This window comes from Bombus pyrosoma, linkage group LG6 (assembly GCF_014825855.1).
Source record: "Bombus pyrosoma isolate SC7728 linkage group LG6, ASM1482585v1, whole genome shotgun sequence".
In the NCBI taxonomy this organism is placed as follows: Eukaryota; Metazoa; Arthropoda; class Insecta; order Hymenoptera; family Apidae; genus Bombus; species Bombus pyrosoma.
The window spans coordinates 375,908-403,230 of record NC_057775.1 but is presented as its reverse complement, the minus strand read 5'-3'; the positions used below and the strand labels follow the sequence as shown (position 1 = coordinate 403,230).

At 31.7% G+C, this 27,323-nt stretch overlaps 6 protein-coding genes across 10 annotated transcripts; 3 read left to right on the top strand and 3 right to left on the bottom strand.

Annotated features, from left to right (window-relative positions):
* Window positions 1-9: 9 nt before the first annotated feature.
* Window positions 10-4,116, bottom strand: LOC122568351 (protein prenyltransferase alpha subunit repeat-containing protein 1). 2 transcript variants are annotated; one of them, XM_043727989.1, is made up of 3 exons: window positions 3,976-4,116; window positions 3,392-3,587; window positions 10-2,365 (listed from the first exon to the last, which is right to left on the bottom strand). In XM_043727989.1, exons 2-3 carry the CDS (start codon window positions 3,466-3,468, stop codon window positions 1,141-1,143), a joined length of 1,302 nt encoding a protein of 433 aa, XP_043583924.1. In that variant the 5' UTR covers window positions 3,469-3,587; window positions 3,976-4,116; the 3' UTR covers window positions 10-1,140. The 2 variants fall into 2 exon arrangements, with proteins under 2 accessions (XP_043583924.1, XP_043583925.1); XM_043727990.1 differs by lacking the exon at window positions 3,976-4,116 and having other exon boundaries at window positions 3,392-3,606.
* Window positions 4,117-4,174: 58 nt separating this feature from the next.
* Window positions 4,175-4,991, top strand: LOC122568358 (tubulin-specific chaperone A). The gene is made up of 2 exons (XM_043727999.1): window positions 4,175-4,449; window positions 4,723-4,991. The coding sequence occupies exons 1-2, from the start codon at window positions 4,320-4,322 to the stop codon at window positions 4,947-4,949; spliced, it is 357 nt and encodes a 118-aa protein (XP_043583934.1). The 5' UTR covers window positions 4,175-4,319; the 3' UTR covers window positions 4,950-4,991.
* Window position 4,992: 1 nt separating this feature from the next.
* On the top strand, window positions 4,993-6,603 carry LOC122568352 (programmed cell death protein 7). Its single transcript, XM_043727991.1, has 3 exons — window positions 4,993-5,981; window positions 6,053-6,257; window positions 6,326-6,603. Exons 1-3 carry the CDS (start codon window positions 5,147-5,149, stop codon window positions 6,447-6,449), a joined length of 1,164 nt encoding a protein of 387 aa, XP_043583926.1. The 5' UTR covers window positions 4,993-5,146; the 3' UTR covers window positions 6,450-6,603.
* A 78-nt stretch (window positions 6,604-6,681) lies between these two features.
* Window positions 6,682-8,870, bottom strand: LOC122568349 (U3 small nucleolar RNA-associated protein 15 homolog). The gene is made up of 5 exons (XM_043727987.1): window positions 8,737-8,870; window positions 7,956-8,538; window positions 7,641-7,861; window positions 7,099-7,534; window positions 6,682-7,007 (listed from the first exon to the last, which is right to left on the bottom strand). Exons 1-5 carry the CDS (start codon window positions 8,824-8,826, stop codon window positions 6,772-6,774), a joined length of 1,566 nt encoding a protein of 521 aa, XP_043583922.1. The 5' UTR covers window positions 8,827-8,870; the 3' UTR covers window positions 6,682-6,771.
* A 286-nt stretch (window positions 8,871-9,156) lies between these two features.
* Window positions 9,157-13,467, top strand: LOC122568350 (DDB1- and CUL4-associated factor 12). The gene is made up of 7 exons (XM_043727988.1): window positions 9,157-9,298; window positions 9,429-9,646; window positions 9,754-10,209; window positions 10,311-10,541; window positions 10,614-10,898; window positions 10,987-11,152; window positions 11,619-13,467. Exons 2-7 carry the CDS (start codon window positions 9,561-9,563, stop codon window positions 11,772-11,774), a joined length of 1,380 nt encoding a protein of 459 aa, XP_043583923.1. The 5' UTR covers window positions 9,157-9,298; window positions 9,429-9,560; the 3' UTR covers window positions 11,775-13,467.
* Window positions 13,468-15,508: 2,041 nt separating this feature from the next.
* Window positions 15,509-27,252, bottom strand: LOC122568356 (tumor necrosis factor alpha-induced protein 8-like protein). 4 transcript variants are annotated; one of them, XM_043727997.1, is made up of 5 exons: window positions 26,949-27,251; window positions 18,275-18,353; window positions 17,983-18,084; window positions 16,863-17,134; window positions 15,509-16,771 (listed from the first exon to the last, which is right to left on the bottom strand). In XM_043727997.1, exons 3-5 carry the CDS (start codon window positions 17,990-17,992, stop codon window positions 16,418-16,420), a joined length of 636 nt encoding a protein of 211 aa, XP_043583932.1. In that variant the 5' UTR covers window positions 17,993-18,084; window positions 18,275-18,353; window positions 26,949-27,251; the 3' UTR covers window positions 15,509-16,417. The 4 variants fall into 4 exon arrangements, with proteins under 4 accessions (XP_043583932.1, XP_043583933.1, XP_043583931.1 ...); XM_043727998.1 differs by having other exon boundaries at window positions 17,983-18,011; XM_043727996.1 differs by lacking the exon at window positions 17,983-18,084 and having other exon boundaries at window positions 26,949-27,252.
* Window positions 27,253-27,323: the final 71 nt, after the last annotated feature.

The window sequence follows — 27,323 nt, the reverse complement described above, 5'->3', positions numbered from 1 at the left end:
AGATAAGAATTGTTGTCGACAGGGTTCACTGAACTTTATTAACATGTAACAATGAAACGGAAGTTATAGGACTTGGTGGACAAGAAATCTGGCGATCGCACGCGTTTAACGACCGTTCCCGGTAGACTGACGAGAAATTCAGTCAAAAGTCGAAAGGTTTATTTTTGGTTAGGTTGTCGTGCCAAAGGAGGACAACGTGGCCAATGTCGCATATGTACTAGTGGCGTCAAAACAATTGGCCTGACGACGTAAACGGCCTGCGTTACCGGGCCTCTGTTATTCTACAAGGTGACTAAAAACACATGATTACAAAACTAACATCTTTTTTCTTCTTTTTTTCATATCATACTTTGTCAACGTTCGACTATACACATTTATCCCGTGATAATACTTCCCTATAGCCTCAAAAGACACTTTTTTTTCTTATTTACCACACAACCATAGGGTACATATTCTCTCAAATGTCGGACAACGTTTAGAAAATCAAACATCGCCCAACTTCTGGTTTCTTCTTTTTCTCCGTTAATTCATCACGATACGATATATCGTGCTCGGTTATTGAAAATATCCTTAAATAATACGCGGTAAATGTCTCAAAAATAAGTATCGATACTCATTCCATTTTCATCTACATTGTACATTAGATCTTGCGTTACCGTAAACGATTCTATATCATTTATTTATGTGACAGTGCTGTTCAACTTCAACTCCAGGGTGTAGAGAAGAATTCTCCCACTCTGTCGCATATGCTACGCATACACGCTACCAATATGAGTTTCTCGCCTGTATCCGTTCGTTTTCAGAGAGAGTTAGAAAAAGAAAGAAATAATATTTGATCTCTTCCCCTTTTTCTTTTCCTCTTATAATATGATGACACGCAAAGGGGGACAAAGTCACATAAGGGGTCCCTCTCGTGGACAGCACTGATTTACGCGCACAGAATTCGCCGCGCAAACAGATCAGACGAGAGAGCATTATTGAGATACAATTCATGAATAAAGTATACGGCTAGGAATTACGTCTGCGTGGAATACAGAATAAGAGAGTTATTGCGTTATTTTTACAATGGCATATCAATGCATATCGATTATTGCGCATATGTTATCTGCCATGCCAAAGTACAACCTCGACTCAACGAAATCACGATCTGATTTCGAACCCGATGCTCTGAAGAAATTTAAAGAACCTCTCAACCAACATCTTCTCGTGTTGATCCCGTTTGGTGGCGAGATCAGCGATCTTGTTGGTGTACGCGCGGAATGCTTGCACGAGAAAATCGTGACACAACATCACATCGTTGTCCGCTAATAATTTTTGAACATTTTTTCTTTCAACCGATTTGTCATTGGATTGACTGTCGACATCGTGTTCATCTCCGCGACAGAAGTGATTCGTCGCCATGAAACGCAGGAGAAAATACGCGAGGAATCTACGATGACACCAGAGAGCCTCGTGATCGTTATACATGCAAATAACACTGTCATTCGCGCGACATTCTTCCAGCCAATATGACAAAGAACGGAAATACGCTGTTTGATGTTGTTTCGTTCTCGACGAAGAAGTAGTCGTTCTGAATTCCGCGTTCGTTCTACCGAATAACCTCTGCAATTGATGCATGTCCTCTGTATCACTGATGTTCGATTTAACGTAAGCGAACAGTTCCTCTTTCCATTGCTCCCCGACATCCGGGCACTTTATAAACGGTTCCCTCGGCAGTTCCTTCAATTCGAACATGTACTTATTCAACAGGAACTGTCGATAGGAAAGCCCGCTATAATCCGATACGTGTCGTTGACACCATGCCAGCGAATTCTTCCATTCTGTCTCTAGAGTCGGATAAGCGAATCCACACGATTCACGAAGAGTCATTACATGACGCCTGTGACTCCAGGCATGATAGTTGCTCGCGTATCTGTCCGCGCACGTAGTCGCTATATCCAGTTCCCTACAGAAGGGCGATTCCACCGATTCCGGATCGTAATGTCCATCCTTACTGTTCAATATGTACGACAATAACCACCGCCGATAGGCAAACGCCTCGAAACATTTCGGCTTATGATAAAGCACCAATCGTGAGAAAAAGAATTCCTCGGATGCTTCCAACTTGTGGCTCCTTACTAACTCCCGACGCATATTCCAAAACGTCGTGACGTCTGGATTCAATAACAACGCGCCCAATAACCATCTTGCTATTGTGCTTGGTTCCTCCCGTCTGTGTTTATTTTGCCGAAGTTCGAAGAGACGGCGATAAGCATAGCAGTAAAGTGGTTGCACGCACCACGACGCCAACCCGAGACAGTCCTCCTGATGGAATACAGGCGATTTGTTCTCATTGTCTTCCGCGGGAATTATTTCGAAACTCTTCCTGAAATTGCAAACGAGTCAACGCTTTACTCACGCGAATTCTCGCATTCTATCAACTGCTGCTGTAAAAAGTAACTTAAGTAATGGATAACAATTTTCAATGTACAATGTACAAATGTACATAAATATGTCCAATTTATATAAATGAATTGAAAATTTTTTATTAACCCTTCTATATCCTTCGGATCATTTTCGACTCAATTGCGTTTCTCTATTATTAAAGAATTTCTTAAGTTTGAGCAAATTATACGAGGAGTAGGATTTTTTTCTAGTTTAACTTTTATACTACAATTTTTCTTGAAGCATTACAGCACTATATGCTTATTAAAATAAAAGATACGTTAGGACATAAAAATTCAAAGAGCTTATCAGGGTTAAACAGTATTCAATATAAATAAATACAGGTATGACAATACATTTAAAAAATGATTAAATTATATCTCAGAAGAAATGTTATGAATTACATAACAACATAAAGAATATTTATAAGATAATGTAGGAATAGTACCACTTTTTAGATGTACATATGTGTTATAAAATTATATTTTTAACATATCTGAATTTAGTTTGATATATATTATCATTATTGGTTATTGGTATGTGGTATCCGTGATGTATGCAGTTATAATACTTGCAATATACATACATATTATAATATATATATATATAATGCACTTTTATACAGTAGAAAGAGAGAGAGAGAGAGAAAGCATGTTCAATAGTAAGTATTAAGATTTAATAATCGCGATGGCGCCAGTTTCCTATCGTAAATACCAGATACCAACATTGCTAATACTGTATTTACTATGCAAACCTTTTACAAAGCGTCGTATATGCTTATGTCCGATTAAAATGTACAACGATGATGTTACGATATAATTTTATCAAAATTAAAACACGCTATGTAAAACGTTGCACCGTCTATACGATAAACACGTTAAGAGATCAAAATCTAAGGATTTAGTGGTACATTTCATAGATATTTTTAAAGACTCCGCCCTCGTAATGCATCTAAGAAAACACTCACAGTGACGGATTCTTCTTCACCACATTTTCGATGTCGGAAAGGATTTTCTCTGCAGCCGGGAAAATATCGTCTTGCATTGTAACCTTGTCACTATTATTTGTTACATGTCTCGGGAAATCAGGTATAAACCGATACACAATTAACCCTTCTGTTTCTCTCACTGCACCTTTCAATGCAGGCACGATGTAGCGTTTTTCTGCGGAAGTGTGGGGGATATACTGCGATACTGTTTGAAGTTTACTGCAAGTCTCGAATGTTCGAAATCAAATGGCGCGAAATTATTACCTCTAAATTGTGCTAAGAAAATATTAAATCTACATATATTTCTCTTTCTAAGAAAACAAATTAAATAGATGTAATAATATAAACATGTAGCTTATTATTTTATATTTAAAACATCAGGCTAATTAATATCTTGTTATATATATTTATAGAACAATGACTTATACTACTAATGATATCTATAGAAATATTAACGACAGAATGCTCTGTCATGCAATATAACAATAACTGTTAAAATAATAATTTAATCGAAATAAAAACTTTTCCCTTTTAAAACAATAAGTAGATACATTAATACTCACAAAAGATATTTGTTTTAAAACATGAAGAACACACTTTTCTTCATGCAAGTTTTACGCTAATTGATTTTAACGTAATATTTTTATTCTTCAAAATTCGAAAGATATTAAACGTGAATTAGATAATCGATTGAAATAATCGACATTCTCGATAAGTTCATGTCATAAGAACATAACTTAATGGAATACGACGAGGAGTCTCCGGCTATCAATCGGTATAACCTATACGTTACAAAGTTCCTCTTCATTTCATTTATAGCTATTCATCTTACCTTATAAGGAAAAACTCGTTTAATCAGTAAACGCTTCGTTTCCTGCATCTGAGGTAAAATATTTAAATTAAAACAATGTCTGATCCTCGTATAAGAACTCTAAAAATTAAGACTGGAGTTGTGAAACGTCTCGCGAAAGAAAAAGTCACTTACGAGAAAGAAGCAGCACAGCAACGTGAAAGGATACAAAAATTAAAGGAACAGGGTGAGAACACTTGAAAAATGCAATCGAAAATTTGTTGTATTTTTTTGTTATTTCGATCCTTTCAATAGCTGTGTTATTTATTCAAACATTCTCATATCCTTCTTTTTTATTTTTCATTTAATACGCTGAAATATTTACTTGATTAAACAACTGATATATTACTCATTATTATGCCTGTCGATGTATTCAGTACACGAAATGATGCAATAAAAAGTTCACTTTATTTCTATTTCTTTGAGGGATAATAGTTATCTCATTTTAATTTTATTACAGATAAAGATGGTTATGATATAAAAAAGCAAGAGGAAGTACTTCAAGAATCTCTCATGATGATACCAGATTGCCAACGACGTCTTGTTAAAGCTTTCGAAGAACTTAAAAAAATTTTGGATACAGAACAAGATTTAAAAGAGGTTGAAGATTATATAGAAGCAGAAAAGGTATTGCAAGGAGCAGAAGCTCAACTTCCCAAAGAAGGAGAAATTATGGAGATGTGTTAAAAAAGCAAAGCCTATTGAGTTCTTTAAGATATTGTCGAAAATTGAAAGAACCTATATTTTCATGTAAGATAATATAAGATTTGTAAACTAGTTAAAATAATCATTTCATACGTAAAGGAAGTAATAGTATTAAGGTATATTATATTTTTTAAAATTAAATAACTTGAAGTTAAGAAATTAAGTAACTTTGAACAATTATGTTTAATAATCAAAGTCATTTAGAGGATGCTACACAAAGTTGTAGGGATTCATGCTACAATATGTCTTATCCAATAGATCAGTCCATTTATAATGCCAATTATAATATGAATGTATATCAAAATATTGTTTATTCAGTTGCTATATCTGATAATGAGAATGCTACATCAGTGATTAACTTAGGAAAACGACAAGCTGACGAAAGAGATATTGAAAATTTTCTTCTAGAAACTGATCAATCTAATAATATAAATGACCAGAGAAATACCTACAAAAAATCTAAGATTGCAATAACTAAAAATGCTATAACATCGGCATACAAATTAAATGAGAAATTGAAAGTAATTTGTGCAGAGCTTAAAAATAGCCAGCATTTAACAGAAGAAGAATGGCAACAGAAGATAAGTATTTGTAATGCAGCAAAAGAAGAAATTGTTAAATTATTAGAGCCTATTAGAGATCAGAATTTTTGTAATCAATTAAAAAAAGATTTAGAAAGACGAAAGAAAAAGAGGTTGAGAGAAAAAATGAAAAAGGAAAAATGGAAAAATGAGAAATTAATGAGAATGGAAAGGAGAGCAAAAATGCATGCACAAATTGACTCATGGATTAGGAAGGAACAAGCTGTAATAGAGAAAGAAAAGCAAGAAGAAAATTTACGTAAAGATGCTGATATGATTTTATTTGATGTTAGAGGGAAAAGAACTGATGCTAGGAAATATCTTGGATTGTTACAAGAATTGCGAAATCTGCGAAATGTAAAGGCCAATATTGCCAGAGCTAGAGGGGAACATTTATCTTCAGCAGCAGATAAAGCATTTAATAATATTATTGGTATTCATTTGTAATAATTATTTTGATAACTGTATTTGACAATTACATCATAAGTATACATATTTTTCTAGCCAAACTAACAGAGCAATGGTCGATGCTTGATCGTGAGTATTCTATAGAGGAACAGGGTTTAAGATTAATGTTGAAAAATGATAATGAAGAAAGAATTGAAAAACAAAAAAGGAGTCTGTTTGATGAATGGGAAAAAGTATTATTTGGAAGAAAAATAACATCTGATCAATATAATATAGATTTAACCAAACTAATTATTATTAGGTAAACGTAACTATTATCATAATTATATATTATTACTATTTTCATTACTACAACTGCTTTATTTCTAGAACTGCTTGGGATAAATATATAAGTACGGACAGCAATGCATCAGCAATACCAATTGGGTGGGTAATGCCTGATAAGCCATCCTCTGCTGCCTGGCAAAAATGCTTAAAAAAAGAAGTTTCATGAAATAAACTCATAGTATGCAATTGTAGATTCTAGATTGTGAAAATAAGTAAAATTTGATATCGTCTTAATAATTTATACTATACAAATATAAACAGTACGCATTATACGCATTTAAATATGATATGATTTAAGAAAAATAAACGCTTCTCTGGTCTACTGTATTTTAAATATTTATACCCACAGTTAATTAAATGTATTATGATTTGAATGTTCTTTTAGAACTGAAAGCGTGTAATGTAATATTTGAATTTTATTAAAGTACGTATTAAAGGTATGTACAGATTTTGTTATAATACATAAATCATATTGTATTAAATTATATTCATGCTATACTTAAAATTAAATTTTTTTGAGCTGCACTTGAAGGTTCCAAGGCCTGGACATCTTTCGCTGGTGCAGGAAGTATATTTTCCGCAGCAGACAATATCATATGCAATTTTCCTTGTAATTCTGATAATGCTAGTATTAAATTCTCTTCTTCTTCTAACTTCGCCGCTAAAATACTAAACATTTTTCGCGGTTCTGCAGCAAGTTCGTCCAAATGATCTTCATAAACATCTATTAAGAAGTCGATTTGAATAGAATATATACTTTTCGAAACAAATGCTTTTTAAACAGTAGATATAAAAAGGAAAAATTTACAACATACCCATTAATACATTAGCTACATATAATAAAACTCTTCCAAATCGAATGTTTCCTATATGTCTATTCAGAAATTTAAGAATATTTACAAGAGATTTGCCATCTCTACCGCTAAGAGCTTGTTTTAAGCCCTGCCTTCTAATAAGTTCCTGCATAAGTGCAACCGCAACATGTGGTACATTTTTTACCACATATCTGGACATGACACAATCTAAAGCTTTTGAATATTCGAACTTTCTTAAACAGGTATCATGTTTGGATATAATTTCTTTCGTTTCTTCATGCACAACAACATCTACTTGAGGTGTATGTAAATTTCTTCCAGAGCGTCTGTATGAAACCTTTTTACATTGCAGTTTTTCACTTTTTACTTCTTCTTCTCTTCTTCTCACAGAAATTAAACCATCAATCATACCAGCTACTATTGTTTCATCATTTGGCTGCAATTATAAATTGCATGTAGACTTTTGATTTGTGATTAAGAATACGAAGTATAATGTCGTTTTATATTATGATTAAAAATATAAAATGTAATTTTTTTCTTACACTAATTCCTATACTAAGAACTGAATTTGGATAATCCAAGGAATGAACAGTTTTATATGTTCCAGAGTCATAAATTTTTACATGTCGATCCAATGAGCCAGACAAAATCCTGCGTCCATTTGAAGCTATTTTTAAACACATTACAGTTTTATGATGTTGGGTAATTTTGGCAAGTAATCTGCCACCAGCAAGTGCATCCCAAACTCGAATTTCTGTCCCACCTGTTCACAATCAGGAAAATATAATTAGATGTATATATGAAACACCTTTTTATTTAAAAAAATATTATATTTTATCAAAATCAAAATAACATACCTGCAGATAAAAATATTCCACCAGAGGGTAAGAATAATAAACTTTCAACAGGGGCTTCATGGTTTACACTAAGAATTTGTTTGCTTGTTCTTGTATCATACATATATATATGTTTGTCATAACCACCAGACAATAATATGTCTGTAGAAATAGGACTAACGGCACCAGCTCTGATATAATCTGAATGTTCATTAAAGGATATCATTTGCTTTTCACTTGGTATATCCCAAACAGCTACAGTCTTATCATCAGAAAATGAAGCAATATGAAGATTATCTGCAGTGAAGAAAGTTCTATGTATAGCAGCTTTGTGCCCAGAAAAAAGTCGAAGAAGACTTTTTGTATTAACATCAAAGAGCCTAATTACTGCTTCTTCACCACCAGCACAGATTAGCTTGCCATCATTACGAAAGGATCCACCATAGGTGGCTTCTTTGAATCTACTGAGATTTTTTGTAACCAATTTTGTAATTGGATTGTATACCTGCACTCTGACTGAACAAGTGACAGCAAAATAATGTGGTTCCACTGGAGAAAAATCGATATAATCAATTGGCCCAAATTCTTTAACTAAAACAGGAGCCTGTAGAGCAAATGACACAATCACATTTTTATAAATTTTAATTTCACAATACCCTTAAATAGTTTACTTAATACGTAAATAATAGTAAATACTAGTTACTTCTAGGTTAAGGTTTGTACACGTGAGAGCATCGTGAATAAACAATACTATATGATTATAGAAAACTTAAAATTGCCTTTGTTGTTACAACATACTTACACTATACTTTTTCCAATATATATTATCCGGAGTAAATTCGGAGTTTGGTCTTGCGAATATTTTAGTATTTATTTTCTTGAAGGACGCCATTTCTTTCAAAATGTCAGCTGTAATAAAATTCGATAGAGGGGGTAAACTTCTCCTGTTGACAATTGATGGAAGGTGCTCCGTTCGATTTTCCTGACTCCAAGAATCTATTTCCCTGTTACAATTATTAAATACAGAAACTTCTAAAAATCATTTCAGAAATATTTCGAACGATATGTTTAGAAGATTTCAGTGTGCTTTGTTAAATCTACTATGGTTTTGCTGTTCGTTTCAATATGGCGATGGTTAGTTGCTTAGTGCTCCAACGGTCCCTTTGCTTATAATGAATTTCGTGGCTTTTTTTTCTATTCCCTTCTGTTATTTGAATACGAAACCTTGATGTTCATATTATTAACCATAAGTACAGACAATTTATATAATTATGAAGCCGTGCATCTGATAAAAAGGAAGGATTTCATCCGAAAAGTTTTGCTTAGACAGCACGATAGATTCGGCAATTTGCCGTCCTATTAAGGTTTGTTATATCTCATAAATAATCACAAAAGTGTAGGTATTTATAAACGTATCCGACAATCTTCGGGGTCGGGAAACTTATAGTATTTTATAAAGTAAGAAAAGAATTTGGAACTCAACTTTTGTTTCAGTCAAGGAAGAATTGCTGCCAAGATAATTTCTTATTATTTCACTGTATACCAGCCAAGTGAATGAATTTTGTATGCAAGAACATTTAAATATTCTAGTATATATTAATAAATAAATTATAAGCTTGTGACATAATGGCTGAAACACAGCGAATGACTGTTTATGGTAGACATCCTCCTTGTGCTAGTGTAAGTCGTTTAGAGGAACGTCGTACCAGAAGGTAAAGGAATATTACAATACAAATTAGTTATAAGATTTCTATTCTAATTTATATTGTAAATTATTATTCTGAACAATCTATAATATAAATTAATTTTTTAAATTTAGATTAGCCTTAAGGTTGGAAAGAAATCGAAAATCAGATAAACCAGATGATTTTATATGTTATGAATCAAGTGATGATGAAGCAGAAACTATAAGTGAAGGGAAACAATTTTTAAGAACTTCCTTTAATTTTGTGGATTATGTACGTGCAAGAGAGACAAACACTAGAGAAGTGAGAAAAATTAATCAAGAATATGGATTTCGACACATATTGACTCATGATTTATTTAAAGAATATTCGGTTAGCTTAAATAATATGAATAAAGTCTTTTGTTCTCAATGGTTAAGTGATAGGCAAGTAGTATTTGGTACAAAATGCAACAAATTGATGGTTTATGACGTAGCAACTCAGAAATTAGACCAAATACCATCTCTACATGGAAGGCAAATTAGTTCAGGAGGTGGTGCTGTTCCTGAGCAGCAATGTGGTATACACTCTGTTCAAATCAATCCTTCTAGGTATGTGAATAAGACATTTTTTATTCAAATTTAAACTTTATAGTTATGTTAGTATAACTTTTATTTATACTAACTTTGTAGTTTGTAACTGTAACTTACAGGACTCTCCTATCAACTGGGGCAAGAAATAGTAATGAAATAGCTATATATAGGCTACCAACATTAGATCCAGTTTGTGTAGGAGAAGGTGGTCATAGAGATTGGATTTTTGACATGTGTTGGCTAGATGATGAATTTTTAGTTTCTGGTTCTAGAGATACCAAAATGGCTTTATGGCGTATAGATAATGATCTTGCTGAAGCCCCTGACAAAGCGGATGTGCCAACACACAGGTTGCATTACATAAAATACAAATAACATGTATATATTGTGTGAACATGTTACATTGTTTGTATTGTTGTTAGGTTGATTCAACCTGTATGTGTTAAAGAATGTAGATCTGCGCAAAAAGTACGTGCGCTTGTCTTTAATAGAACTTACAAAGAAATTGCTGCTATCACTCTGAATAATTTCATACACATCTGGTCTGCTGAGACTTTTAGACAAAAAATATCTAGAAAATTACCGGTTTGTCAAGAAAATGTTTGCCTTGCTGTACAAGATGATGGTGTTTATGCCGTAGGATGCCGTTCTTATACTTTACTTTTAGATGCAAGAACTGTGCAACCTATAAAAAGAATACCTTCGCGGTATATGAATTAATTCTAATTTCTTCAAATTTGTTAAAATGTATATGATCTCCACAAACTATACTAAATCATAATATCTTTTCTATAGGTATAGCGGTTGTGGAATCCGATCAGTTAGTTTTCAAGGTTCCGTTTTAACAATTGGAACAGGCTTAGGAATGATGTTCTTTTATGATGTGAGAGCTCAAAAGTATCTCGAGTCTTCAATTAATTCTAACAGAATTGTTGTATTAAAAGCATCAAAGGGATACGTGGTATGTTCTGTTTAAGAATATACAGAAAACTCGAAAATATCGGGTTAGGAATTCTTTTGCAGGATCAGGAATCCCGAGAGTATCTCGTGACATAAGAACATCAAGAAATTTCCGAAATTTCAAATAGCCGAAGCACGTTTTAAAATAAATATTGTTTAATATAATCGCAAACTGGAGTTTTTGAATTTTATAATGTTTTAGAATTTTACATATTATTAAATCTTAATCAGAAGTCTATAACTTTTACTTTTAGACAATAGTCTAATACAAATACTTTTGGTCTATGGTTGTATCGAGTAACATTTATCTTGAAACATATTTCGAGTATACTTATGGGATCCTCATATGACTGAAACGTCGGGTATTAGAGATTTTAGATTTTCGCTAGGACATCTATTTTGTGTGTATGTATATTTAAGTTGATCATTTTTTGTAAATATAATATTTATTTTCATGATGATTTTAGTTTCCTGACGAAGAGTACATAGATGGATTTCAAAATGTGAAATATACACCTGCTATATATACTCATTGCTATGATGGATCAGGAACTCGATTGTTCACAGCTGGTGGACCCCTTCCCGTAAATCTATATGGTAACTATGCAGGATTATGGCAATAAAGTTAATTTTAATTAATTAAAGAACTGCATCGATTTTTACGTAAGTAATAAGTTGTACATTTAACTAAATATTATTAAAGTTTTATCTCAGGAGGTATATACACCTAATCTAGACTTAAGAAACCTTTTCTGGTAATTATCATCTTTTATTTTCATGTTTGTATAATTTCACTCCTTTTTTATTTTATTATCTAATGAACTAAACAAAAAATTTTATTTATGTATTAAAATTTTAAGATATCAATATACACTTTTAAAAAATATTGATACTTTATGAACAAATGAGAAAGTAGGAAAAGATAATAAGAGCATTTTATAATTAAAGGTGTATATATCTCGACTGCCTGAAGAAATAAGTGATAAAAATAAAGATATCCGATTTTTTATCATTTCAATCATATATTTAATCCTGTAAGTGAATTTGATTGAACTGTCTCTTATTAATCAATTATATCAGCATGTTTGTATGCAATGTGGAAAGAGCCAAATTTAATGTATTATATAAAAAACTATTGTTGTGTAATTTAAAATTGACACATGGTAAATAATAATCCTACGATTGATTTATTTCCTGAGTGACTTATTTTATGAGTTTATTACCATCTTATCGTAAAGCTGTTAAGCTAATTTCGTCTTTTAGTATAAAATTTTGCTCTAGTATTATTTACTGTATATGAAATTGAACAAATTATTGCATGAAAATCTCTCCAAATCATACCAATGGATGTTGAGGAAAAGTACTTTAAAAATTGTGATTACTAATTTAAATCTTTATATTATCTGCGTACAGTGTGACTTTTAAAACCACTTTAATCTGTGTTGTACATTTCTACATCAGTACAATAGAAATGAAAATTTAAAAAGTAATCAACGAATAACACTGCAATGAACATTAAGTTTCTCAGATGCAATCTATCAAGTTGAAATTTTAATACTGGCCTTAGTAGAACAATATACAATGAATATTTGTTATAAAAAAACTTATTTTAGAAAAACAATATCTATTAAAGCCTTTATAATGTATTTCTGTATTACATAATAGAATGTGAAACATATATAATTTTAATCAATGCATGGATTATAAAGCAATATCTTTTAAGTGTACATGGTAATTGTTAAATGAAAAGAATCATTCTGTTAAATGAAATTAAAAAAATATATATTTAGTTTCTTCCAAATATTGATTTATTTAAATATTGAAATATTAATTTCTTTGTAACATTTTTTGTTAATAATATTATAAATATAAAATTTTAAATCTATTAATTGTAACAATCTGTATCTTACATATGCAAAGATACAGTAGAAATATTTTAAATTGCAATTGCTCAAATTCAATCAAATTGATTATTCATATATTGTACATTTTATGGTACAAAGGTATTAAAAAACATCAGCAGTGCGTATTTGCAGTTACAAATAATGGTACACAACCTGTGATTAATGTGTTTCTTGTATACAATTCAAAAAATGTATTTGAACAAACTACAGTCTGTTCCATAAGTGTATGTTGGCAATATCTCTACAAGGATATTTGTTAAAAATTCATCTAAAATGTTAATACGCGTTTATTTCATGTATAGTAGGTTCTATTCTCTTAATGATTATTCTCTTTGATATCATCTTGGCATGTGAGACAAAAGTGTATATTTTTCAAAAGCGATGAATTAAAGTTGTGAATGTTAAAAGACAATTTCCTTGGTGTTTATACTTCATAATAGACTTTTTGTTTACATAAGAAACTTGTCACTTATGCATTAACAGTGTTGAATTTAAAAAAAAATTGATAAATCACTATGTCTTTCTTGAGTTTTTATAGCGAACCATTTTTTAACGAACTATGAAGAGTTATGCAAGTATTTAGTTGTACTTACAAAATTCATTTTCTATTCCTTTGGATGAAAACACAGGATGATCGTATTAAATCGTTTTACATATAAAACACTTCATCTCGGAAAGCTCTGTTCTTTTCAGCAACACAAACGAATCTAACTAACACGTAGTAAACTAACACGTAGTAGAGAAAGTTATTGTATTGAGATTATTAAAACCTATTCTTCATCAGGTATTAATTTTCGTAAATATCGTCTAAGTCTATACACTCTTGTAAGACAGACTGTACTTTTAATGAATGAAGTATTATTGTAATGATGTTAATTGTGCATAACTACTTTACACATTTGATTGTAAACAGACTTATATTTGATTTTTGGAATGAAATATATTCAAATTTTGGTGTACTTAAGTCTTAAGTGATGAAGTAAGTTCACCATTATGTTTGTCACTGTCAGATATATTTTAAATTTGTTGATGGTATAAAACGATGCAAGTGCATTTTCAATACTTAGGATAGAACTAACAGATCAAGAAATTGTTGACATGTAAACAATAAGTAATTGAATTATTAATATATCACAATGAATATATGTCACCAAACTATATTCTGTGTGTTTTTACATTAACAAATTATAAATTGTTGGCATATAGTCATTCATAAAGTCATTGCATTACATAATAAATAAAAATGTGTGTTGTATTTATAAATTCATGATTAGACTGTACGAACATGTATATGATTATGCATAATGAACGAATACATTGAATACATTTTAACACGATTATCAATATGTACTTTTACTACAAATACTACAAACAAAATATTATGAAACAATGCTACAAACTACTAATAATTTTATTCTGTAGTAATTTCGTGTATTTCGGGATATACGTTATAGCAGTGATTATTAAATGTAACTCATAAAGTTCACTGTTTTTCATATAAAATTTTTAAGTAACATTGAGCAGCTATTGTCCATGTTAAAACGTCCTAATTTTCATACTAACGTCACTTAAGCGAAGCAAATCTAAGTATCGTGTATTTTAACTAAAATAATGCAATAGAAACAGTATAAATAAATAATTTTTATACTTAAACTATATGTATAAGTTACAAAAAAGTTTTGTACAGGTACAATCACTGCATCACTGTATCAGAAAACATTTTTTCGTATAACATATTTATTAAATGAATATCACGAAAAAGATTTCAGAAAATATTATAATATATTATATTTAACCTCTACAACTGTTCTTATATTTCTTAATAATTGTTTTCGATTTTCATTAATCTTTTTTTCTGTAAAATATATCACGTGTATAATGTATTCTTTTTTTGTATTATAAGATCATAAGTTTATCATATACTATTTTGTATGGTTGTGTTTTTATTAGATCTGTAGCAAAACGTTCTTTCAAAAATTATTTATGACTTACGTTAAGAACATACGGGCAATATATAAATTGCTTATAAGCTCGTTCAAAATTTTGCTAAAAAAAAATTGTGTTCATTATTGTTAAAAAAATATCCAGGGCAATTAATATATGTATAAAAATTTCTCATAAACTACAACTAGATTATCCTTGTTTTTTGTTGCTAATTAAAATATTGTAACAATTATAAGTAAATATATACATTTTCATAGAATAAATTATATTATTAAGCTACGTTACTTTTTCTCCGTATTTTTATTTAATATATTAAATACTAAATATTTCGTACAGGCAGTGCTACTTGATTGGTGAACAAATTGCACTAATTTTATATGTGTGCGTGCGCGTGTGTGCATTAAATAATCTATGTAAATAAATATGTCAAATCATTAATCACAATTGCGTTTATCAGTTTTTTCTTCTTTAGTCGCATTAAAGTGAATATTAAGAGAAAGAGAGATTTGTCTCATTACAAATATTTTATTAATGTTATATATATATATATATATACTATATATATATCAATACAAGATTTTTATTTCGCTTAGAATCATCACAAACAACGTGTAAAGAGTGTATAATGTATACAAAACACGCGACACTGCAACATACTTGTAGTACACGTAATGTAAATATTGTTCAATTTAATTATCGAGGCTTTGTCATGACTATATTAGATATGTTGTATTTATTTTGTGTGCCGAAAATTTATAGATGCGCATTATGTGAGTAAAAACGGAGGGCAATCCGTCTTTATAGATACACTCGTCGATATGTCAGAGTATCAGAATATAGCTCTTTGACGAGTGAAAGATTATACCTTCAAAAGGATATCTTTGGAGCACGTATCTCTATCAGTGCGTCCTTAGCGATGACAGATTGCTTCTTTTACGTGCTATTTTGTCGGGATTAACAAAGTAGTTTCTACCGTAATTACTATAAACCCATCTTGGGGCATAAATAAGCTCATTTCTTTTTTTTTTTTTTGGTATAGATTGACAATTGATATCCTAACGCACAAGTCTCGTAAATAAATATACATTGATCGTAACAATATACATTCTGAAAATAAATAGAGTATTTCACAATTATTGCGTAAATTGGTGAGCACTACTGTGTGAAATCGATCGATTCTCACGAGAAACATTATATTTCAAAAGCCTTTCTCGCGTCGAAAACATATTTATCATTATCTTTTCTTACACAGGCGATCGCAAATAACTGGTATCACACGTACACTTCTTTCTTTTCCTTTGCTTTCTTTTTTCGAAAAATAATCAGGGAGAAGAGTTATCATCCTCCCTTAATTATCTTGGTAATTTTCGTTCATGCTCCCCATTGGTCACGAAAGTGCAGTCATGTTTAAAAAGGAATCAAAGATGCCCAGCATCTAAGGCCTTATTTATATCACTAACTAGCATCCCGAGGATAGATCTGTGTTCCGAATCCTGTCTAAAAACGGAGTCCAAGAAGTCGGAATGCGTTAAGAAATCGAACACTTGATCACACCGATCTTGAGACTTGTCTGTGAGATGTGGCTTTATGAGTGCCTGTATCGCGGTTCTGCATCGTTCTAACGATTTGATTAAGTACGCCCGATCGAAACTGAACTCCAATTCGTAAAACGAGACCACAGACATTGCCACAGCTCTAAGGGCAGTTCTTATTTCCACGAGTTTCGCGTCATCGGCGGCGTTTAATTGTTGATTACGTTGTAGGAGACCCACCTAAAATGAAAATATTTAACGAATATGAAAAAAAAATCGCAATTACTTTGCATATCTATGTCACAGCAACCATCAAGGGAGAGACAAGTACCTTAATGGATAATTTAACGATATTCTTTAAAACCTTTTCAGGCTGTTTCTTGTCTAAATTAGAATTGCTTTTTGCGGCTCTTTCCATAAGCTTATACAGATTGTCCAAAAGTGACGTAGTGGCGTCATCTATCAGCAATGATCTTCCGGCCCCTGTAGATACGACTCTGCCGAGGAGTTTTTTTTGCGCACGAAGACCTAAATCACGAGCGCGGCTTCCGGTGCCCCCGGCGGGATAAGATCCGCCGTTCAATGTAGTCGCCGACTGCATCACTGGGGAAAAAATTGCAAACGCTGTACCATCTGCTCGGGGAGATACGGGGTTGAATAATGATCCTTTTGTTGCATGAAAAGATCGACTTGTGAAAATGGTACACAGGGTGCATTAGGAAAGATAGTCTATAAGTTAACTGTTCTATGTATTGAAGCGGTATGAAAGTATGAATTCATATTAAATACTAAAAAAGTTTCTTACGAGATTTAATACATGTATGTATCTGTAAAAGTTTATGAAACTTATCCAAGAGAATTATGAGATACTGTTATGCACAAAATGTACACATTTTCATAACACAAAGATAAAGTATTCTTTTTACAAATTATACCCAATTATACAATAAATATTATTAATATATTATTAATTTCGGTTTGATCATAATCTCTAAGATTTGCAAAACAATTAATAGTTCTGGATTATATGGCTTAATAAACACCGTATATATACATATAATGTTGGGGAACAAAATTTCTTAGAATGAAATATAATAATAAGACATTCATAGTAAATAATGCAATAAAAAATAATATGACAAAAAATTTACAATAATATTCAACAAATTACATCCAAATGTATATTAAAAAAGTGAAACCTATATCGTTTTCAAATCATGTCTATGCAATCTTTTTCCTTCTTTTGTCTCATAGAATTTATGTTAGAAATTTTTCAACTACTTCAATACATTCTGTACCAATGTATGTATGTGTGTATATATATATATATATATATATATATATATATATATAGTTAAAAGGACATAAAATGTGATATCCTATTGATTGATTCAGACGATAATAGTAAAAATGATAGTTTGCATTATAACGTGCGTATGATCAGAACTTACCATCAAACATTGGTAGACCGCTGTTTCCTCTAGGCGATAACGGGATTGTGAATGAAATAAAGAAGTGTTCTGTGAGCACGGTCGAAACTCAGACAAAAGTAACTAAAATAAGCAAGGATGTAAAATGAATCAATATTTAGCGAAACATATACATAAAACGATATTATGTCAAATAAATTAAATATGGCAACACATAATAAAATGATGTTGCGCGCGTTGTGCAAATGCGTTTATGCGTGTGTTCTTATTCATGGGAACGAATCAGAGCATCGTACAGTTAACATTTGTATACCTTGATTGCAGTCGGTTACAGCTACAAGATGATAGAGCAGCCAGCTCTGCAATTCCATCACTGCCGTCCCCCACGCCACCTGAAAAAACACATTTTTATGTTCGTAAAGAACATGTGAGTTTGTGAGAAATAGCTTCATACGTAAAGCGAGTTATGGGTTTTTTGAAATTATAATATATTTTTTTTATGTTTAGAATAACAATATATTTCTATTATAATATTTATATTACATTCTATTATATATATTTATATTTGTTTGTCATTTGATCTTTATAAGCATTATTTTCATTTGAAATAAGAGGTGCCTAACCGTGTTTTGTTAACAGACGTTAGCAGATTGAGAAGTAGGAACATTATTATTATTTATTATTCAATATACATGCTCTGTCTTTAAAGTAACATCAACACGCATTCCGTGCCACGCGTGTCATCAACCACCCACATGTATGTACATACTTACAATAGAAGCGAAACTGTTTAGCTAAACGAAGATGTTATTTTAAATTCAGTCAGAAACTTATAACTGTTATTTAGTATTTAAAAGATTCACAAAAATTCTTAAAACTCGCGTACTTTCCAATCTATAAAAATTTTAATTGAAACTGCAATGAAATAAACATTGAATTAATTCAAGTACCTATATAGTGTGTATTCAATATTGCAGATAAACCGATACAATTCAGTAATTATAAGGATTCCGTGAAAAAAACAAGGTATCCCTGTTTTCCAATTATCTCCATAAAATTTCACCGTTAGGCTCCAATTCTTTATTTCAGGATCAAATTATCATTATAGAATTAAATTACCATTGCAAAATAGTTAAGAATGGAACAGAAGAATAGAAAGGAAAGAAAACAAACGGTCGGTGCAAGTTGATGGCGGGTAAAGAATTAAATAGGTTGCAGCATACATGCTCCCTCATTCGTGTAATTTATGTCAATAACTGAGGTCAAACCCGATACACTGGAAATGGAACGTAATGTGCGTGTGGTTTGTCGTCGCGAGGTATAATCATATATGTATATACACACACATATAGACGTTTATATCGAAGAGGTATAGTTGTATGGAAGTTGGATCGATTTGTAAGGAGCGTCAAGGCAAGCCAGAGACTCTCATTCTCGTTTATCGACGTAATAGGGGCAAATGGATGCGCGCTACGGGATATTACCTAGTCACGATACGGTTAGATCGATATGTATTTCGAGAACGTGACAAATATCGATATCGATCGAGTATTAGAGTACCTCAAAATTCCCTATCATTTGACCTGAATGCGAATTTTCAAGATCTTCTAGCATTCGACTGATCTTAAGATATTCGAGAACGTCCGAAGCGCTTTTAAACGCACTCGAGTTATCGAAACGCTGGAAATACTCACGCGCGTGATTCGATCTATCATCGCCAGGATAATCGTTCAGATTAAATGTATTGTCAGGTTGTCCATCTACTAAGTTCATATATGATAAAAAAAAATATCTAAGAAACCACATTATGTCAACATCTTTTCACAAAATGATTTATTAATTAAAAATATTAGTGAATCGTTAAATTGCAAGTTGTACGTTGTAAGTTATAAGCTTCTTTTTTATAATTTTATAGTTTTATGTCAAATAGGGCAATCAAATAATTCGTAGTTTATAAAATTTCTTTATTATTTTATTATGAAGATTAGTAATTTAAAATTGATAATTTATTGATAACTCGTAATTTCATCGATAATATTAGTTCAATTGTGCATGAGAACCCAGGTAGATATTTTTTGTATCGATCGAAAATCGTGGATTCATAACAAATCCAACCTTTAATAAATTTTTCAATTTCTTAGACGGCAACGATAAAGCACAAACTATTAGATAAATACTGCAATTATAATTTTACAAAAGTAATGTAATATTATGTAATTATATGAACAGTGTTACATGAAAGTAAGCAATTAAGGCAAAAAAGAAAAAGGTCTGGATAATAGAGTGGCTCTTAAAGTGGGAACATTAATTACACGGAAGTGTAATAAATAAATTGAGGTTTCACTTTAGGAATGGTACTCAATTACTTTAAAACGTCAAAGGTAACATATCTAAATTTATCGTGACTGATTTATCCAACTAATCCTGATTAATTCTAATAAGAATAATTCATTATCGTATGCTTAGCAGCTAGTATTGTGCGCAAATTCTATTAGAAGCATTTAACCAATGAAATTATTGAATTTCAAAATAAACCAATAAAATTTGTAACTCTTTTGGGGAATATACTTGATTTATGAGGTAGTATATCATACTGAAACGAGAGTCCTGTTCCAGTCGTATCCTAAATCGTTTGTACCACTTAAATACTATCGAACAATATTTGCGATATTCAAGAATTAGTACACGGTAGTTTGAAGTAAAACAAAATGAAGTATTTTATAAAAGTAAAAGCTTTACGCGCAAATAACAGATTTTAAATGATATTTAAGTCCTTCAAGGCCGACTTCAACAATATTGTTTCTATCTAAAAGAAATAGTTTAATCATAAATTAGTTTTCTTATCTAAAATGCTATGTAAGTAATTTTAGATAATTTATAGATAAATTCTTATAATTATTTTTTAAATACTTTTTAGATAGCTCTTAAATGATTTTCTAGGTACATATATATATGTATAGTATAGATAAAACTATCCAACTAATGTGTATCAGACAATATCTAATCTATTCAATACAATTCTAAAGCAGAAAATTAAATTCCAGTTAAGAGGTTTTAATTGATGTATTGTCCTGCTGGGAAACACCGTAAAGTCGTACGACTAAAACAAATGATCGATCGCTCGGAGAACTTTCGCTCTCTTTGCTTGGTCGTTTCCTAACTACAATAGATCGAGTTACTAGCTCGCAATTAGGCGGTTGTCGAGTATCCATATTAAGCGCATTATTCGCTATTAACGTCGTCAAATTTCAAAGTGTTTTCCTTTTTCCCTGCACGGTCCACAAATTCTTTCAGCAGTACAAACTAGCTATGTATTTTGTTTTAACCAGAAGATCTCTATAATTGGAATACATTTTCTAAAGTGATCCACTTTCTTTTATTGAAACAACGACCCGGAAAAAAGAAACTACATTTTCCTCGAAACAATTTTCAATCTTTTAAATTTGATAATTAATTACGATATAGGTTTAGAAAAGCTTTTCTTATCAATGTGTAATTTAGAAACTATGTGAATATTATGGGGATAAATAACTTTTCCGTAACTTGTTTCACACTTGCAGAGATCAATATCTAATTGTATGTCTAGTAGTTGTTTAAAACCAATTTTATCACGTCGTAATAACAAAATAATAATACAGAACGTAGTCCTTATCTATCAACAGATAATTTTTATTTGTAATTCTGTAAATGCGTGATGATTACAAACTCCGGCTTTATTATTGTACTTTGGCTTCTGAGAAACAATTTAATTAAAACATCACGATATCATATTATATGTAGTTATGACGACTATAAATATTAAAGTCCTTAAAATTCGATTTATGCATAATTTATCTATAAGTTAAATTAAAATACACCTTGTCAAAGGTGAGCAAGTGTCTGGGGATATTTTTTAACGGTAGCATATATCTGTACAGTGTTGTGCCATAACTCGCATAAAACGAGACAAGAGATATGATACAAAGTTTATAGTTTCCGGTAGCGCTTTAAAAACAGGTCAAAGATTCTATTCTGATCTTTATCCGTGTCAGATCGGTGGTTCCATGAAATTTTCTGCAATTTCGTTTTCTTGCTTCGCTCGAACATTAAATATCTGTACAACAAATCTGGTTTCCGCGATGAATCATTGGTGACTAATGCATTTCTGAACTGTATTAGCTTACCGATACAACTAATAATCATGATTACTTGAATAATGAATAAAACTGTATATAAGTACACAAAAATTATCGCCAAAATGAAATTTAACAGAAGATATTAAAATAACTATTTTATAGTATATTCTTCCTTCGAAAAGTTATACGATTATTTAAATTATTTATTTAAAATATTTAGGTGACAGAAGTGAATTCTTCATGTTTTCATGTTTTAAACTAATGCGAAATAGAGACAATTATTTCGTAAAGAAGTTAAAAAATGTAGATAAACAGGTGAACTGTAGGTATATTTCCGAGTAGGCTGGAGGTTCGTCATTTCTATAATTAGTTATCTGCTTCGTTCTATCGCGATGTGTCGAAGGATAGGACCTAACAGCCCACAATTTTCCAACGTATGCACGAACATAATTTTTAACGTGAAGCACATGTACACGTCATGTGTGCACGCGACACTCTCGTTTCTTGCTTGCTTGCAAATTGAACTTTGCAGGCAATTTTGTTCGCATTGCAACGTATTGAATAACTGTATCTGAATCTAGAGAGGCAATTTCACACGTGATCGAATCTATAAAATTAAAGAATTATGACGGTGCGAAAAAACTCAATTGGAAATGTTTCATTATTTCTTTCAAAAGGATGGACTTTTATATTCTTGACGAATGATTATTATTTTGTTAAGCTTATCGCTGTTGTCTTCATTAAATAATAATGATCTGCAATTCCTTCTCCGTCTGCAATTTCCTCAACAATTTTCACATGCGATTAAATCGATATTTACCCCATACTTAATTATGCTGAACTTAATATATTTCTAAATGTTTGAAGCAACGAATTGTTGAAATTCATATATTACATTATGTGTTTCTTAGATTTGTGAAGTTTAGAAACCTTTTCAATTAAAATAGTCCACGTGGAAATAGTTCGTTCGTTTTAATTTGTTTGTTCGGCAATTCGGGTAATGGAATTGTCGGTACCCTCGTCAAACGATTCTGGAGCGCGAGTGATCTGTCACTCTTTCTTCATAACAGTTTAGATAACACCGTCACATGCAATTAAGTTTACGAAACGGAGGGATTTTCCAAATAAGAATAATAATCCAATGAGTCTCCTATGTTGACTTATATTTTCAACAATTCGAGTTATTAAACTGTCGTTATCATCGTCAAACGATTTTTCCCCTTACAAATGAGACAATAACGTACTTAGTTTGATGGAATTAAAAAATTTATTTCATTACCATTAATTTGATTCCAATTTAGTTTTTTCAATAGTTGGAAGTAATGAATAGTCGCAATATGATTTCGAATGGAAAGTCAATCTTCATTTTCTTCCCACTTCGTTATTTCCTTTACGTTTATATGATATTTCCATACGTTTATATCACGCCATTTATACCAAGCCCATTTATTTGAACGTTAATTCAATTACCCGATTATATGAATTTCTGTCGGTTAAATCCATTTATCTGAACGTGAACTATTATATGAACGAGAATCATTCTATTACACGAACTCCAATTATATAAACTATTTGACTTCCGATAAATTTATGTAAGCGCACTTCTACTGCATATAATATATATGTATATAACTAATTTGGTGAAATTGAAAAGTGTATTTCATCACAAAACATTATGTAGAGGTATCAAATCAATTTTCTTTTTTTTTTTTTTTTTTTTGTTTTTTCATAATTGAAAGTAACGAATGGTCGAACGATTTCAAATCAAGTGGCAATTTCCTAACCCTCGATTTCTTCAACGTTGCCTTTTCATATAGTACGTATACACTCCATTTATTTAAACGAAATTTTAGTCGATTGAATCCACATGTCTGAACGTGAACTATCATATCATAGAAAATAGACGGAATCAGCGGATTCTTATTATATAAACTTCAATTATGTAAACTGTTTATAAAATTATTGAATTGATAAATTCATGTAAATGATATTCTAATATATGTATATATACAGCTAATTCGATTAAACTAAAAAGTATATTCCGTCAGGCAAAACATCACATAAAGAGATCAATCAAATCAAGTAATACTCCAGTTTACTTTTTTCAACAATTGAAAATAACGAATCATCAAACGATTTCAAATCGAGTGGCAACGTTCGTCTTCTTCCCAACCCTCAATTTCCTTAACGTTTTTCTTTTTATTTCGAAAGATGCAGCTGTCACACCGACAGCTGTGCAACTGGCACGAACCTCCTTGTTAAACTGAGCATCTTGTCTGAGAATATACCCACCACCTGCCCTTCGATCGATGTGTTCAGCTTCATGTGTGTGCACGAACGCACATGTCGTACACAACGCGGTGCGCACGTGCTCACATGGACAAAGTTACGAGAAGGATTATACTCTATCCACAAAGGTCACGCGTTCGTCTGTTAAATACGACTTTCGAGAGGTCCACGTTCCTGCCTGGCTAGCCTGTAGCATGTAGCGGTCGTTTTTGGATATCGATCCCGCCGATTGCACACGCGAGATTCTCTCACGGAATCGTATCCAATTTCAACTTTTTATCCTATCTCCCGAGCGAATCTCAATTGTAATCCTTCGACGATCTTAACGAGCGCGGGACTATGTCCTCGCGATATCGACTTTTCCCGATATTCAAACGTATTTGATTCGACGTGTAGGTATGTGAGAAGAGTATTTTATCCGATCTTTAGATCATATGCGTATTTTGAAATAATTTTAAATAGAACTAAATATACGATTCATAATGTAGAGATATGTGAGAAGGATATTTTCATATGTAGAATTGGTAAGTAATTTTTGTGCAGTGATTATTTTAGATACTATATTATATCTATTTTTGAAATATATAAGTTTTTTATTTTAGTTTCTTTAAACTGTGCGACTGCTTTTAAGCAATTTTAAATAGAATTAGATAACGAACTCGATTATCAAATATCTAAAGAAATCGTTTCATTCTCAATTTCATTCATCGTAACCATTTATATATTTGCATATATTTGCAATCGAAAAGGATATATATTATGAAATCTATAAAAATGTTCAATGTTAGAAGATATTTTATTACGTGATAAAACAAATAGGATATGAAATTTTATGATCTCTCTTGGAAGAATGTACAAGATGCATATAATGAAAAAGGAAGAGCAAAATTAATGTTGTGTCCTTCAGAGCTCTAGGAGGGACATATTTTCATCGCTGCCTCTGTTTTAAGCAGATAGCTTATTCAAGGTTGAAGATACAGTTGATCCTATACGTATAGCATCAAAATTTCAAATTACGACCTGTCGCACATCGTGAATAAATCCACCATTCTTAACATTTATAGTTACCTTAATTATTCTTCAATACTAAACATAGTTCAAATTTTAACCGAATAAAAGTGTACGGAACATATGACGCATTAGAACGCATTCTAAAATACGTATGGGGTATATAACGTCAACGAAATTAAAAAGTGGGATTCAATCTTAAGAAAAACTGAATAGAGGATTGCAGAATTAAAAAATTATGAGATAATAAAAAGAGATGTCATAAAATATTAATTACCTTAATTTAAATAAGTATTTCATAAATTACTTAGATTCTTGGATTTTTTAAAAAATGATAATAAAATGCAAATAACACCAAATATTCTAGTCTGGTATTTCTATATAAGATAGTCTAAGACTTTTGCACAGTACTGTATATGCACCTAACCCATAATTCAGGCAAATTGATTGATTGATGAAACGCGAATCAGCTGGTTAAGTACCGCAAATGAAGTTGTCGCAGTCATCGAGAGCGCACATATCAGACGAATTTGCGGAGATAAAAATAACTGGCGAAAAACCATACTATTGTGCTGGTATTAATTAGAAACAGAACGGTGAACGCCCGTTGTACAACAGTCTCATTCATTGCACGGTTACTTGTTAAGGTTGCCTATTTACGGGCTCACATTCCGTAGACTAGACGGTTCATTTACGTTAAAGCGCGATTTACATTGAGCCGAAAAAGATGTTTACCCCATATTTCTATCCCTCTTTTCTGTTTGCCTTCGGATATGCACGATTGCGTGGATGAAAATCGTATACTGTGGAAAATTTCACGCTATACTGATAATCGATTAATTCGCGATACCTTGGACAGGCTTTGGCCGTTATTTTCTAAATATACACAATGTTTTTGTATTACTCTGTTACTCCTCTTGGTACCCGTCACTTACACGGTGATAAATGCACATACGGAATTAAATTACATGCATCTATTCAGCCACAACTAACTGACGCAATTAAACGGACTCGTCGGTTTTGCGAAATTCAGTTTCCATCGTGTTGCACATACTTTCCTTTTCACGTGACTCAATGTCATGATAAGAGTGATGGTACGAGAACTATTCTCTTTTCCGTTTCCGCGAGTTATACGCCAACTGTGGTTTCGTAAGTTCTCAAGTTTCTATTTATCTTTAAGTACATATATGTATTATTATACTGTGAACTTTTCACACTCTTTTTGTCTTGATGGAAGTTAACTTCCAACATGATATCATCACGAAATGACGATGTGAAATATCAAATTTTAACGATCTTACAGAATAAAAAGTAATTCAAATGTAAATAAATAACTTAAAAAGAAATACTATTAAATTTATGTATTCATGTAAAATTGTATGCTTTAATAAGTATAGAATTTAAAAATGAATTTTATATCGAACAAACTCTCTTCGATCACGCGCACTAGCCGACGGTAAATACGTTTGTCTTGAATTATGTATGTTTGAACGATCGTTTAGCGATTCCATTCTTGACTGTAAAGAAGCGGTCTTGTTCGTATCAAATTAATTTAAATTTTAGACGCGCACTAACCTCTGCTGATGTCTGGGCCGCGAATGCGACCCCAACACTTGACAATGAAGTTTCTCTTTTCCAACAACCGTAGGATAGATATTGTTCTATTGTTTTGTTTGCGTTCCACTTTGCTTTCGTGCGCGTTAGAGATTCCACCGGTATGACGAACCTTTAAAAATATTTTATCGAACTAGACGTAATTGAACACAATACACATGTATGCGAAAAAAACGAGAAATCACACCGGCAAAGATAGAACACGCTCTTCTCGAGTCTCACAGTCTATTCGACTGAACGAATGAACGTCGTCTGTTGTGGTCTGCGAACCCACCCCGGTTACCATGGAATCATCGCTCCGCGAGGTGGGGCGCATGTGGCATCTACGCTCGGGCA

Bases quoted from the DNA above. Each gene is read 5' to 3' on its own strand.
- LOC122568351 (XM_043727989.1), bottom strand. From the start codon at position 3,468: ATGCAAGACGATATTTTCCCGGCTGCAGAGAAAATCCTTTCCGACATC. The intron at 2,366-3,391 runs GTGAGTGTTTTC...TTGCAATTTCAG, and splicing joins GTGAAGAAGAATCCGTCACT to GAAGAGTTTCGAAATAATTC.
- LOC122568358 (XM_043727999.1), top strand. From the start codon at position 4,320: ATGTCTGATCCTCGTATAAGAACTCTAAAAATTAAGACTGGAGTTGTG. The intron at 4,450-4,722 runs GTGAGAACACTT...ATTTTATTACAG, and splicing joins ACAAAAATTAAAGGAACAGG to ATAAAGATGGTTATGATATA.
- LOC122568352 (XM_043727991.1), top strand. From the start codon at position 5,147: ATGTTTAATAATCAAAGTCATTTAGAGGATGCTACACAAAGTTGTAGG. The intron at 5,982-6,052 runs GTATTCATTTGT...ATATTTTTCTAG, and splicing joins AGCATTTAATAATATTATTG to CCAAACTAACAGAGCAATGG. The intron at 6,258-6,325 runs GTAAACGTAACT...CTTTATTTCTAG, and splicing joins ACCAAACTAATTATTATTAG to AACTGCTTGGGATAAATATA.
- LOC122568349 (XM_043727987.1), bottom strand. From the start codon at position 8,826: ATGGCGTCCTTCAAGAAAATAAATACTAAAATATTCGCAAGACCAAAC. The intron at 7,862-7,955 runs GTATGTTATTTT...GATTGTGAACAG, and splicing joins TGGAATATTTTTATCTGCAG to GTGGGACAGAAATTCGAGTT. The intron at 7,008-7,098 runs GTATGTTGTAAA...ACTTCTTAATAG, and splicing joins TGTAGCTAATGTATTAATGG to ATGTTTATGAAGATCATTTG.
- LOC122568350 (XM_043727988.1), top strand. From the start codon at position 9,561: ATGGCTGAAACACAGCGAATGACTGTTTATGGTAGACATCCTCCTTGT. The intron at 10,542-10,613 runs GTTGCATTACAT...TATTGTTGTTAG, and splicing joins GCGGATGTGCCAACACACAG to GTTGATTCAACCTGTATGTG. The intron at 11,153-11,618 runs GTATGTTCTGTT...TGATGATTTTAG, and splicing joins AAGCATCAAAGGGATACGTG to TTTCCTGACGAAGAGTACAT.
- LOC122568356 (XM_043727995.1), bottom strand. The intron at 17,135-18,274 runs GTATACAAATGT...TTTTTTCCCCAG, and splicing joins TGTAACCGACTGCAATCAAG to TGATGCAGTCGGCGACTACA. The intron at 16,772-16,862 runs GTACTTGTCTCT...TTTTCATTTTAG, and splicing joins TCGTTAAATTATCCATTAAG to GTGGGTCTCCTACAACGTAA.